Consider the following 14,815-nt stretch of genomic DNA (forward strand, 5'->3'; position numbering starts at 1 on the left):
GCACTCAATAAATACTTGTTAAATGAATAATTCTCAAGGGAAAAATGTATAGCTTTTGACTTTAATAAACATTCTCCTATTCAAAACTGAAGTATTTTGAAAATTGGCATTTTTAGGGGCAACTCAAATACTAAAATCTATAAATAACTGACAAGTTACAATAGAGCTATTTAAAAATTTTCTTCCCAAAATTACTTCCTTGGCCATATTTTAAAATTAGGCACCAATTTCTCCTTGTTGATTACCAGTGTTCTTAGTACTCTAATACATTTTATGCCTTCATGTGTGCCCTTGTGCCTGGAATTCTTTCTACAGACCCTTCCCATATATGTCTCATCTTTCAAGATTTCATTCCACGGTTACCATCTCCAGAGTCTTTTTTGCTACATGGGAAGAACTGATCTTTTCACTATAACTTGTAAAGACTTCTAATTAAGCACATATATAGCATTTATTTATGTCTTTCTCCTCTGGGGGGATCATTAGCAACTTGACAGTAAGGGTTAGGCCCTCTTTGTCTTTATAGTACTGGCATCTATTTTATATGTAATCAATTTTTTTTACTGGATAGAAGATTTCTACGACCAAGAAGAAAGAAGATACAGTTTCAGTGTTTTATTCCTTTGTTTAGTACTGGGTTATGAACATGCCAAAGTTCAAACTCTTAGAGATACCAATCATAGAATTAAAAAATCTTAAAAGTAGTCATGATTACTTACATAAACTTGAGCCCTGTATTTGACAAGGCAGTTGGCACCAGCCTCAGGATTAAACTTAATTTCAAAGTCATAACCTTTGGAATTCTCAGCACCTTTAGGAATAAGTTTTAATTTTCTAGCCAATTTGTGATACTCTGCTAATTGTGTTTCAATCTGTAAGAACAGAACACATAAGAAATGTTAAAGCAGCCCCATTCCATGTTTTTTTCAATTGACATTTCTGCAATTTTATACAAAACATATCACACTTATTTTTAGTAGTTTACTAATTCAGTAATCTTTAGCAGTAAGAGTAGCAGTTTTAAAATATACAAAGAAGATAAGGTTTTAGTAACACTTAAATTTACAGAATAATTAAGACTATCAATTGGTGTGTAATGTACTACTATCTTCCATTTATCTGACAGCTTGGAATAAGAGTCCATATTTAGGTATTAACTAAAATTTACTTTTTGAAGTGCCAGATAAAGAAATTATGAAACACGTAAAACAAACCAATCTTAGTTTTGTCAATGTACAAATTAAAACATTTCATGTATCCAAAATAAGTAGAATATAATCATTTATGTCTGAAAATGTTATTTTAACTGTATTGATAAAAATATTTTAGTAATATATTTCACATTTCCTGCTCTCCTTCCTTCTTCCTTCAGGGCTCTGTTCAAATAAGGTCATCAGAAAGGCTTTCCCCTAATATAGCCCCCTAATTCTTCTAAATGCTTATTTTGTTTTATTTTTCTTCATAGCCATCATCACTACCTGACATATATTTGTTCATCTCCACTTTCTGAATATAAGTTCCATGAAAACAGCTCTATCCTCAGCACCTAGAACAGTGCTCGGCATATAGTAGATACTTAATGTTAGATTGAATAAATGAATTTGCAGAGTCTAGACAACTTGTTTTTAATCTGCTTCCTCCATTAAACGCATACTTCGTTTCTCATTGTTATTACCCATCCATAAAAATCAATTTGAGTGAAGGAATGCAATGGTAAGAGCACACGTTGGAACTTGCTTAACCAATTTGCAATTTCCAAAAATGCATTAGATCTCAAAAGCAATATTACTTATACATTAAATTTTGGGCTTATTACTTATACATTAAATGTTGGCTAAATTGGTAATGTATTACCCATAACATTGAAATTAAGTTGAATAATTGGCTTCTCTCATGCCGAGGTCCAGACCCATATATATAACAGCCTATTACCTATTTTCACTTGGACGTGGATATAACACATCCATCTCCATTCCTGTCTCACAACTTCTTCCTTCTCTTCTCTCCCTGAGTGAGTGGCACCTGCCCAATTACCCAAGCCAGACAGGGCAACCACTTCCTCCCTCTTTCATCAAGTTTCATTCGCTCTACCTCTAAGTTGTCAGAATCTACCTACTTCTTTGAATCCTTACTGTCTTTAACTTTTTTATTTTTTTTAGACAGAGTTTTGCTATTTTTGCCCAGGCTGGAGTGCAATAGTGCGATCTTGGCTCACTGCAACTTCCGCCTCCGGGTTCAAGCGATTCTCCTGCCTCAGCCTCCCAAGTAGCTGGGATTACAGGCAGGTGCCACCACACCTGGCTTCTTTTTGTATTTTTAGTAAAGACGGGGTTTCACCATGTTGGCCAGGCTGGTCTCGAAGTCGTATGATGATGATGATGATCCACCTGCCTTGGCCTCCCAAAGTGCTGGGATTACAGGCGTGTGCCACTGCACCCAGACCGAATCCTTACTATCTTTTAGAGAATGATAGTAATTTCTTATTAGATTGCTGCCACAGATTTTCACCTTATCAGAAATAAGATCTTTCTGAGATGTAACCACACCTGTTTAAAAATGTTAGGGCCTTCTTAGGGCTTTCTGGATAAAGTCCAAACTTCTAAACAAGAAAAGAGTCTTCATCCTCTGGTCTATGCTTATCTCTTGAGTCTCATCTCTTGCTCTGTCCCACTTGCTATTTTATTTTATTTTATTTACTTATTTATTTATTTTTTATTATTATTATACTTTAAGTTTTAGGGTACATATGCACAATGTGCAGGTTAGTTACATATGTATACATGTGCCATGCTGGTGTGCTGCACCCATTAACTCGTCATTTAGCATTAGGTATATATCCTAATGCTATCCCTCCCCTCTCCCCCATCCCACAACAGTCCCCAGAGTGTGATGTTCCCCTTCCTGTGTCCATGTGTTCTCATTGTTCAATTCCCACCTATGAGTGAGAATATGTGGTGTTTGGTTTTTTGTCCTTGCAATAGTTTACTGAGAATGATGATTTCCAATTTCATCCATGTCCCTACAAAGGACATGAACTCATCATTTTTTACGGCGGCATAGTATTCCATGGTGTATATGTGCCACATTTTCTTAATCCAGTCTATCATTGTTGGACATTTGGGTTGGTTCCAAGTCTTTGCTATCGTGAATAGTGCCACAATAAACATACGTGTGCATGGGTCTTTATAGCAGCATGATTTATAATCCTTTGGGTATATACCCAGTAATGGGATGGCTGGGTCAAATGGTATTTCTAGTTCTAGATCCCTGAGGAATCGCCACACTGACTTCCACAATGGTTGAACTAGTTTACAGTCCCACCAAGAGTGTCAAAGTGTTCCTATTTCTCCACATCCTCTCCAGCACCTGTTGTTTCCTGACTTTTTAATGATTGTCATTCTAACTGGTGTGAGATGGTATCTCATTGTGGTTTTGATTTGCATTTCTCTGATGGCCAGTGATGGTGAGCATTTTTTCATGTGTTTTTTGGCTGCATAAATGTCTTCTTTTGAGAAGTGTCTGCTCATGTCCTTCGCCCACTTTTTGATGGGGTTGTTTGTTTTTTTCTTGTAAATTTGTGAGTTCACTGTAGATTCTGGATATTAGCCCTTTGTCAGATGAGTAGGTTGCGAAAATTTTCTCCCATTTTGTAGGCTGCCTGTTCACTCTGATGGTAGTTTCTTTTGCTGTGCAGAAGCTCTTTAGTTTAATTAGATCCCATTTGTCAATTTTGTCTTTTGTTGCCATTGCTTTTGGTGTTTTAGACATGAAGTCCTTGCCCATGCCTATGTCCTGAATGGTAATACCTAGGTTTTCTTCTAGGGTTTTTATGGTTTTAGGTCTAACATTTAAGTCTTTAATCCATCTTGAATTAATTTTTGTATAAGGTGTAAGGAAGGGATCCAGTATCAGCTTTCTACATATGGCTAGCCAGTTTTCCCAGCACCATTTATTAAATAGGGAATCCTTTCCCCATTGCTTGTTTTTCTCAGGTTTGTCAAAGATCAGATAGTTGTAGATATGTGGCGTTATTTCTGAGGGCCCCACTTGCTATTAAGCTACAGCTATATGAAAAACTTACACATCAGACTGTTTTATCTCTGAACTTTCCAATACATAATTCTTTGGCAAATCCCCTACCTGTGCCATGCTAACCCTTCCCTATACTTCCCAATTCAGTTCAGTTGTTCCCTCTTTAAGAAATTCTCTTCTAAAAACCTCTTAGCCATCTCCCCACACCATGTACACTAAATTTGGGCTAGGTATACTATATGTTTCCTCAGTACCCTGTACACCAAACATTTATTAGAGGTCTCATTTCATGGGAGTAAATGCAAACTCAGTTGGAAGTTTTTGAGGGGAAAGCCAATGTTTTATCTTTATTTCCTCTATGCCTAGCATAAGTGACACAGAACAGATGTTCAATCTTAATGTTTAAGTAGTGAATAGGTGAATGAAGGACTCATTTCCTCTTCTACAGAGTAAAAGGAGTGGGACCTATGAACATTATTTTCATAGTTTTAGAGACTTTTTTGTTTACTTTTTCGTTGGGTTATGAAATATAACTTATCTTAAATTTGAGAGAAATTGGGATGTTACTGAATTGACATAAAGGGATGAGTGTTTCATTAAAATGTCAATGCTAATGTTTCACCTCTTAAGCCAATTTACTCTACCCACTGACTTCTTCTTAATTGGGACAGACCTTTAGAAAGGTCAGCTATGATGAGTTGCCGCTCTGGAAATGGTATGACATACCGCTTCTTTGCCTCTGGCATATTTTAACTCCTCATTCCACAACTTCTGTTGCTCAGCTTCCAGGTCCTTGGTTAATTTATTAATAGTCTGCTGCAATTCATTTCTTTCATGATTTATTCGCTCAATGTCTGCAACTGAGTACTTCTGGTTGTCAATGATATTCTGTAGTCGAGTGTTCTCCTGTTTTATTGTTTCACATTCTAGTTCTGTGTTGGAAAAAAACCAAATTTTTAATGTATCTTCAATTCCTACAAAGAAACAGATGCCATCATGTAATAGAGCTAAGATATCTAAATTTCCAAGTCATATATATGTGTGTATATATATTATATATGTTTTTATAGTTTATATATATAAAAATTTCCAAGTCTCATATATATATATATAAATTTCAAAGTCATATATATACATATATATGTATATTCTCATTTTTTGAGATAATTCTTTTTGATCTTACTTTGTTTATAACATTCTGGAAGATAGGACAATTAAAGTTTTATGTTAAGAAACTTATTTCCCTATTAGCTTGCAATGGTTTTCAAAAAGTACTACATGAAAAAAAAATGTGGCTTCATAAATAATGACTGCCATTAAGAATCCTGGGTTCATGCATGCATCCACATTTGAATGGCCCTGCATGGGGCCAAGGGACATTCTAGGCTGAGGCTCCATGATACCCCAAGGTGCCAATATTTAAGAGAATATGACATTTGAAACTCACAATGTGAAAAAAATGGAACTTTTGTAATATCGGGGATCACTCCATTGACCTTCCTAGAAAAAGGATCTCTAATTTCACTAATAAAACATGAAGAAGGTTAAGAAGTCTCCAAAACAGTTGGCTGCTTACATAAACAGAACAGTTGGACAAGGTGTGAAAGGCCCAGATTAAACCACATAAGGCAGTCTATTTCAGAAAGTTAATCATCCCTTTCTAAATTCTTGTTACAGAAAAAACAGTTGCCTAGAAGTGGGGATTGTGCCATGGCAAATAAGAAAATGAACTGACTTGTGCACGCTACCTGCCTGAAAAATTAAGCATGACAGTTGAGTCACACATATTTGGTTAATTCCAGTGATTCTGGTTCTTCCCAAACAGAAAACCCATCATCACAATATAGTGGGTTTTTTTCTAAGGTTTCTCAGGACCATGAAACAATGGCCAAAATTTTGTTCAGCGGGAAAACTGTTGATTTTTTTCTGAAAAAGCTCATTAAATGTAGCTTTAACTTTTAAGAGAACTATAAGTGAACTCGTAGCTTATTTGGTGAGGATAGAAGAGCTTGGAGCTGTGGTAGATTGCCTTCTTGTGGTTACCAACAGTTTACAGAAGAAAGCCAGTATACTTGTTACTTCTAGTAAAGTGACTGCTTTAAAGCAAATTTGAAGAGTATGTAATAGTTGATTAAATTGGCTTCAATGGCCAGGTGCGGTGGCTCACGCCTGTAATCCCAGCGCTTTGGGAAGTCCAGAGGCAGGCAGATCACCTGAGGTCAGGAGTTCGAGACCAGCCTGGCCAACATGGCAAAACCCTGTCTCTATTAAATTAGCTGGGCGTGGTGGCGCATGCCTGTAATCCCAGCTACTCGGGTGGCTGAGGCACGTGAATCACTTGAATCTGGGAGGCGGAGGCTGCTGTGAGCCGAGATCGCGCCACTGCACGCCAGCCTGGGAGACAGAGTGAGACTCTGTCTTGGGAAAATAAAATAAAATAAAGTAAAATAAAATAAAATAAACTAGCTTCAAGCAGTCATAAAAAGGTGGTGGTCAGAATTATCATCCAAACAGAAATTATAAATGACAGAAATATTCTGTTTTAAAACAAATAAGTGGATTGTAGGAAATCCACAGGAAAATCATCTTACTTTGGTTTCAGGATATACTGGTATATGATGAGATGCCATAAATAAGAATCAGGATACAGATGCTTATTTATTACAGTTGCATTGAGAGATTTCGTCTACTAAAGAGCATCTGGTTATTCAAAACATAGTTGGACTATATGATTTACAAAAAAAGTTATTGTCTGAGAACTGTGAATTGTGGAAGAATGGTCAAAACCATTTTTTCTTTAAAAGGACACATAATTAAACCCCTAATGAAATCTTAACAGTCTACTTCACATGGAAGTGGAAAAATATTGTAAAGGAACAGCTTCAACTTCAATGAGGTAAAAGTACACTGTGAAGACTGTCTGCCTTTGGGATATGTGGTTATTTGGTAACATTGTTTAAGAGCTACTGGATCTTAACGCAGTCCTGCATAAGAATATAATTTATACTATGTGAAAAAATCAGATAAGACTGATTATGGCCGAGGCGGGTGGATCACCTGAGGTCAGGAGTTCGAGACCAGTCTGGCCAACATGGTGAAACCCTGTCTATACTAAAAATACAAAATTAGCCAGGCGTGGTGGCACACATCTGTGGTCCCAGCTACTCGGGAGGCTGAGGCAGGAAAATCGCTTGAACCCAGGAGACAGAAGTTGCAGTGAACTGAGATTGTGCCATTGCACTCCAGGCTGGGTGACAGAGTAAGATTCCGACTCAAAAAAAAAAAAAAAAAAAAAAAGACACACACACACATGCACACACACACACACACACACACACACACCAGAGTTTATTCATATTTTACTAACATTTTCAGTGATAACCATACCAAACTGGTCAGGTTTTTGCTTTCTCTGTTTACCAATAGTGTTTTCCAACCTTCTGTGACTCATGGCCTATATAGAACATGATTAGCATTTTTATAGCAGGCTGGGACGAAAGGATGAGGATGACTAAGGGGTCAAGAGAGTCATCCTGAGGGTGGAGAGGATTGGTATTTTGGTATCTTGGTTTGTTACAACCTATTTGCAACACAGTGAACTTCAAGCAAATTCATGGTTAGATAAAGTAAAACTTTATGCATTTATCACAGGCATCTGCACAAAAAATCCACAACATATAATATCTATAAAATTTATGGCTGGGCGTGGTGGCTCATGCCTGTAACCCCAGCACTTTGGGAGGCTGAGGCGGGTGGATCACCTGAGGTCAGGAGTTTGAGACCAGCTTGGCCAACATATAGTGAAACCCTGTCTCTACTAAAAAAAATGAAAATTAGCTGGGCATGGTGGTGCACGCCTGTAGTCCCAGCTACTTGGGAAACTGAGGGAGGAGACTTGCTTGAACCCAGGAGGCGGGGGTTGCAGTGAGCCAAGATTGAGCCACTCTACCCCAGCCTGGGCGACAGAGTGACACTCTGTCTCTCAAAAAAAAAACAAAATAAAGCAAAAACAAAATAAAATTTAAATATGTCTCATCCACTCATGCCATGAATGGCTTTACATAATCAAGAAAGTTCAAACACTCATAGAATAAAAACATCTTAGATTAACAGTTATAAAATTAATGTCTCAAACTAAATCACTCTGGAATGGCAAATGATTAAGTATTTCTCTCTCACCTACTGAGTTTGCAGCTATCAGAAAAAGTTCTCACAAGAACAAGAAGGATGTATGACAATTCTCTTGATCGTACGCTGACAAGAAAGATAAAGTATTAGCATTAGAAAGTATTGATTAAAGGCCGGGTGCTGTGGCTCACGCCTGCAATCCCAGCACTTTGGGAGGCCGAGGTAGGTGGATCACGAGGTCAGGAGTTTGAGACCAGCCTGGCCAGCATGGTGAAACCCTGTCTCTACTAAAAATACAAAAAAGTAGCCGGGCATGGTGGCGTGCACCTGTAATCCCAGCTACTCAGGAGGCTGAAGCAGAAGAATTATTTGAACCCGGGAGGCGGAGGTTGCAGTGAGCGGAGATGGTGCCACTGCACTCCAGCCTGGGTGACACAGCAAGACTACATCTCAAAAAAAAAAAAAAAAAAAGTATTGCTTAATTGCATTATAAAAATTGTTATAATAATAATTTAGTCCAAGCTTCTCTGTCATCATGGAGAATAAACAAAGGACATTGATTAGGGGCCAAGTGTAAAGTAGTTAATATATTTAAAGAGTTGGTTTAGAGCAAATCCAATATATATATATATAAATCAGAGTTATTTGGAAAAAAAAAAAACAGATTCAGCAAATAACCCTGGTAATTACTAGTCTTGAGTTGACAATCAATACTCCATAGACTAAGAGTTAAATCAAATATCCTAAGGGCCATGTATACAACTCCCACGTGGGACAGACACAGCCAGCAAAATCCCAAAAGAAACAAACAGAAGTAGGCAAAGTCCTGGGAAAATAGTATAGTTGTCAATAAATTTATTTTTAAAAGTACAGCCCAGTGGCTCTGTGACTTGTAGATACCTTTCTTCACTCTCCTTCAGGCACTGCAGAAGAATCAAGCAATTGCATGTGCCATAGTGTTTTACAGAATTTTATGATTAAGATTGCTGTGTTTATGAAAGTAAGCTTACAAGACATAAGACATAAAAGAGCTTTCTTTGGTTGCTTTTTTCCCTGAGAACTGTAGTACTTGCAGCTTTAATTTTGATTTTCAATCAGCTTCAGCTGCTGAGCTGCTTAGGCGGTAGTGATGGAGGATAGCCAGTTATAGCAGACTGAGGCAGGCAGAGATCAAGAATCTGGCTTATTAGAGCCAAGCATGGTGGAGCCCACCTATTATAGACCCAGCTATGTGGGAGGCTGAAGTGGGAGGATTATTCGAACCCAGGAGTTTGAGACTGGCCTGGGCAAAATAGCAAGACTTCATCTCAAAAAAAACAAAAGAATCTGGTTTATCTGGCTTATTAATTACAAAGTGGAATACAGTATATATTTGTATAGAATTTTTATATATTTCTATATTCAGGCAGCATGTTTTCTTAGGTTGGGTCCTTCTTGGCTTCAAAAAGCCAAATGCTTGAAAACATGTAAGGAGTAGTAGGTTGAACAATGGCCACCTAAATATATAAAGTTCTATCTCTGGAAACTGTGAAATTACCCTATTTGGGAAAAGGGTCTTTGCAGATGTGATTAAGTATCTTGAGATGAAGAGATAGCCCTGTATTATTATCCAGGTGGGCCCTAAATCTCATCTCAAATGTCCTTATAAGATAGAGGCAGAGGGAGATATTTCACACAGGTAGTAGAGTACAAACACAGAGGAGAAGGCAATGTGAAGAAGGAGGCAGAGATCGGAGTGATGTGAACATAGCCCAGTAATGCTGCCAGCCACTAAAAGCTGCAAGAGGCAAGGAATAGATCCTCCCTGAGTCCTTGGAGGGATGCAGATCTGCTGGAACAGCCTCTAGAACTGTGCGATAATACATTTCTGTTGTTTTAAGCCATCCAAACTTGTGGTCATTTGTGACAGCAGCCTTAGGAAACAAATACGAAACACACTGAAAACTTGGTAGCCTGCTCTAAGCATGTACCACAGAACAACAAAAGATATGGATAACAAAGCTGTTTTTACATGTGACAAATCCCACACGGGTTTGCATCCCAGTCTTTTAGTATTAGCTCTGCTTACCTACTCTAGCAATTTCCTCATTGAGACCATTTAATTTCTGGTCAAGAATGGCTGAATGAGACTCCAAATTGCTCATGTATGCCTGATACTTTTGAACATCTCCTTGTAAGGAAGCCTTCAGTTTTCTCAACGACTCTAGACGATTCTTTAAGAGAAAAGAATATAACTTTAGTTATTCTTAATAACCATTCCATATTTTATTTTAAAGTAAAGCAATATTATTTAAATTTATTTTAGAGAAAGGTAGATTTGAGTTTTCCTTTCATTTTTGGAGGAAGTCAAAAGAACTAAAAGGGGACTACACTGTCAGTTTGAAATAGAAAAAAAAAAAACACCACAATTGCTAGGGTTGAAAAAGCACAAATATTTAAAATCTGGTATTTTACAACAACAGTTTGAGTGCTTCACTAATAATGCAGAAAATAAAGTTAGATATCTGGATATTAATATTTAGCTTTTAGAAAACTCAGAATACAATATACTATATAAACCCATTTATTAACCATTCCTTTTGCACTACCTCCAAAACTCAGGGCTTCTTGTGACTAATGCTCCCTAGAGGTATATAACACGGGGCCTTTGTTCAAAAGTACTTTTGATCTTATGTAAGTAGGTAAGAATCTTTCATCATATTCAGAGCACCATTAGTCTAAGACTGATAGACCGCAAGGGAAAACAAGGCTCCACAGATACCAAACATGTTTTCATTGGGAGTTTCTAGGTGAAAATTTAACTTTTAAGAAGCTTAATTTGTTAATCTATTTTTTAAAATTTTGATAAAGACAGCTAATATCCAAGGACACCCAAAAGTCTAAAAGAGCTCTCAAGTAAGTGTGTAAACATGTTTACTAACCGGTTCTTTTTCTCTTTCTTGTTCCAATCTTGCAATCTGTTCATTCAATGCTCTGTTTTTTGCTTCTAATGATTCCAGCTTAAAAGCATCCACATTGAATAAATCCCCTGGAGACAAAATCCAAAAGCTTTTTAAGACCTCAAATCTGCCTAGAACATTCTTTCCCAAGTTTTCACCATTACTCCCTCCCTCACTTCCTTCTGGTCTCTGCCCAAAACACTACTAGTGAAGTACATCCCATCCTTGTAAAACAGCAAACCCTTTCCATTACTCCACCGTACTTTGACTCTCCTTGTCCTGCTTGATTTTTCTCCAAAGCGCTTATCACCATTTGACTTAAAGTTGCTCATTTCATTATTTTCCTCTTTCTGTCTACTAAAATGTAAGCTCATAAGGGCAGAGGTTTTTATCCTATTCATTACTGTATCCTCAGTGCCTAAATGGTGGCTGGCACATAGTAGGTATACAAAAAATATTTATTTGAATAAATGAATGCAGTTTTTATGCTTGGTTAATTATATACAGAAATATCAAATTACTCATTAGATGCTTAGATCACTCTAAATTTTCCTCTCTTAAAACAAAGCCATTTATTTTGCTCCTTTTCCCATGTGAACAAGCTGAAATTGTCCTGGTTACTCTTCAGGAAGATACAATCCCAGGGGACTATAAGGGAATGCTTTCAGCTTTTGTGATAATACTGGCAAAGTGATTGATTCCATTGTCTTTGGAGGAATAGCTTCACCTCCATTTATCTATTTTACCTTCCATTTTGGCATTTTATATACAAGACTATTTCAATAGAAAGAATGAAAATGTAAAATAATACCTCTGGAATGTTTTAGAGTTATCTAGTAAATACTGTATGTCACCAGGTTGTAAATGAGTAAAAAAAAAAAAAAAAAGATTTTCCTTACATATTTGGAAGTATAATGTCTTGTTAACTTTTTGCCACAAATTTGGAAAGAGACCTTAGGTCTTTTGACTAATTGGTGCTTTAATTTCTCAAATAGTAAGCAAGGACAACATAGGGATATTATCCCCCAAGAGGAATAGCATTTGCTAATTATTGTCTATGCTTCTGGTAGCATGTTTGGTATATTATGCCTTTATTATACTGTCATCTACTGCTGCTACACTTTGTCAGGAGGTCAAGTATTTTATTAAGGCGCCACAGACAGTAAGAGGTTATGCCTCAGGTCTGGCTCCAACACTAGTATTCTTTTTGCTTAACTTCTCTCCACCAAAGAAACCACAAAGATAAAAATCAGTAGGCATCCAGATACATTTAAAGTAAGTAGCTCATATGAACACTGGATATGGTAAATAAATTACCACTCCATGAGCAGAGTGAAATGACCAAAAGCAAGCACCCTAAGAACGAGAACACTTACTCAGTTTTGACTGCAGCTCTGCATTCATCTCATCAAAGCTGTCGGCACCACTCATAAAACTCTCATAGCATTTTATGGTGTAGTCCAAAAACAACTATGGGGTTAAGCAGATTTTAGAAACAAAGTCATGATTCTCTATTTGGTCTCTTTCACTTTTCTAGGTGGAAATTTATATTTGAATTTAAAAAATAGTCAGAAATACTAAGTAGTCAGATGAACCTATAAATAAGAGACAAAAACCTAGGCTATATAATTATGCTATACGGACTTATTTAGTCTGCTACTTCTAAATATGAATAACGAGGATAAAATAACACTTAAATTTGGATAAAGGCAATATTTAAAAACAGCCATACCTTCAGAATTTTGAGAAGGTCAAACAAACAGGGAAGCTTATTAATAAATGTAATTCAACATAAAATGCACAAACTTAATCATCTTTAGGAATAAAGCACCTGACGAAAAATTTAAATAAACTGCTGATCATCTAAGTCCAACTGAATTGATAAGGTCTAATTGTAAAAACCCAAATGTAATTAATGAAGGCTACAATTACATTGTAACTTCAGGCTCAGAATGAATTGCATCATGAGTAGCAATCTAAACAGTACAATACTAGAATTCTTAACATTTATCCAAGAGAAAATAATACTATATTTTGCATTCATGAGATGTTTTGGTCACTAAGAATGTAGACTTTATGAGAAGGCAAGAATGGATGATCAGAATTTTCCATACCTTAGATGAAGTAAATATCCCTCAAGACAAACCAATTCCCTTTGTGCTAATTCATTGCTTATTAAGGTGACCTTGAAGTGAGTACCCTGAATAGGCAGTCTGAGTATTCCTGTAACTAGAAAGGTGTATCACTGATGGTAAATTAATACATTTTCATTCTCCTTCAGATCAGTTGCTGTGAATTTGGTTAAGACTGAATCAGTTTCCTTAAGCTTGGTCAATTTTGATCTTATAGGTTTAAAAATATCGAGTTTGTGGACTCACAAAGCTGAGTATCGGAATCTTGTGAAGCCAGATATTCTGACAACTTTCTTTAATTACAAAGAGTACTTTATAGTTTCCCATGTGCTTCTCTATATATTGTCATTTGAAATAATAGCTATAATAGCTCAGAGAGCAAGAATAATTTTTTAACCTTTAGGATGGATGTCAAGACATTTAACAGTTTTTTTTTGAGATAGGGTCTCACTTTGTCACTCAGGCTGCAGTACAGTGACATGATCTTGGCTCACTGTAGCCTTGACCTCCTGGGCTCAAGTGATCCTGCAGCCTCAGCCTCCCAAGTAGCTGGGACCACAGGCACGCACCACCACACCCCTCTAATTTTTGTACTTTTTGCAGAGATGGGGTTTCGCCATGTTGCTTAGGCTGCTCTTGAACTCTGGGGCTCAAGCAATCTGCCCACCTCGGCCTCCCAAAGTGCTAGAATTACAGGTGTGAGCCACTGTGTCCGGCAAGACATTTAATACTTAATAGATGTTGTAATGTACTCGGGTGAAAACTGAGGGGTAATTAGAGGCAGCCCAATATACATATTGCAATGTGGGAGGATAATTTTCTCAAGGGTGGGATCAAAGGTTTTCTAGGAGGCTTTCCAACTGGGATCATTGTTGAAGTAGTAAAGGCGCATGTTTATTTTTTGTTAAAAAGAAAAAGGCAATGATGCCAACACTAGTCAGTTGATGTATCTTTGAACTACATCCCAGGCAGTCATAAAAGATGGGACTGAAATTATTTCCACTTTTCTTTTGTGACAAAAGTTTCAAAGAATGAAGGTTAGAATTAGAACAGAGAATAGTTTTTCTTCTAAGTGGCCCATGTGATGACTAGTTTTTTATGTATGCTAGGAAATATTAATGTATAATCTTAATGTTTCCTTTATCTCAACCACTTTTGGAAGTGGCGACTCTGAGCTAAGTGGCAATATGTCTAATGAAAAAGGTCAAAACAAAATAAACAACCTATCCACGTGCAATATCTTAAGACTTAACCTATTATGTTTTGTGTTGACAAAGAATTACATTAAAATAATGTTGCCAATACTGATATCTTCATTCCACGACATAAAGGAGGAAAAGAAACATTACATCTACAACATATAACATGTTATTATTTAATTCCAATCCCCTTCCATTTTTTACTTAGTTAAAATTTTCAAATTTTTGTGCCTAGTTATTTTTAAGAAATTATAACGTGATTCAAAGAGATTCATTAATATTAAAAAAAACAAATTTAGAATGTTTTCAGGAAGCAAAAAGACAACTCTACAAAAGAATATACAGACAATCCCTGACTTAACGATGGTTTGACTTCAGATTTTTC

General features: G+C 36.7%; 1 protein-coding gene and 1 pseudogene across 2 annotated transcripts in view; one reads left to right on the forward strand and one right to left on the reverse strand.

Annotated features, from left to right (window-relative positions):
* The window catches only part of NDC80 (NDC80 kinetochore complex component), a 45,439-nt gene that overhangs the window by 16,557 nt on the left and 14,067 nt on the right, over nucleotides 1-14,815 (reverse strand). For both annotated transcript variants that reach the window (XM_004059126.5, XM_055368524.2), the window contains 5 exons: nucleotides 12,476-12,569; nucleotides 11,082-11,188; nucleotides 10,229-10,373; nucleotides 4,759-4,964; nucleotides 720-872 (listed from right to left, as the gene is read on the reverse strand). In XM_004059126.5, coding sequence (XP_004059174.1) covers nucleotides 720-872; nucleotides 4,759-4,964; nucleotides 10,229-10,373; nucleotides 11,082-11,188; nucleotides 12,476-12,569 — 705 coding nt within the window. The remainder of the gene's footprint in view (nucleotides 1-719; nucleotides 873-4,758; nucleotides 4,965-10,228; nucleotides 10,374-11,081; nucleotides 11,189-12,475; nucleotides 12,570-14,815) is intronic.
* Nucleotides 5,462-6,167, forward strand: LOC101154192 (KATNB1-like protein 1; annotated as a pseudogene).

This window comes from Gorilla gorilla, chromosome 17 (assembly GCF_029281585.2).
Source record: "Gorilla gorilla gorilla isolate KB3781 chromosome 17, NHGRI_mGorGor1-v2.1_pri, whole genome shotgun sequence".
NCBI lineage: Eukaryota > Metazoa > Chordata > Mammalia > Primates > Hominidae > Gorilla > Gorilla gorilla.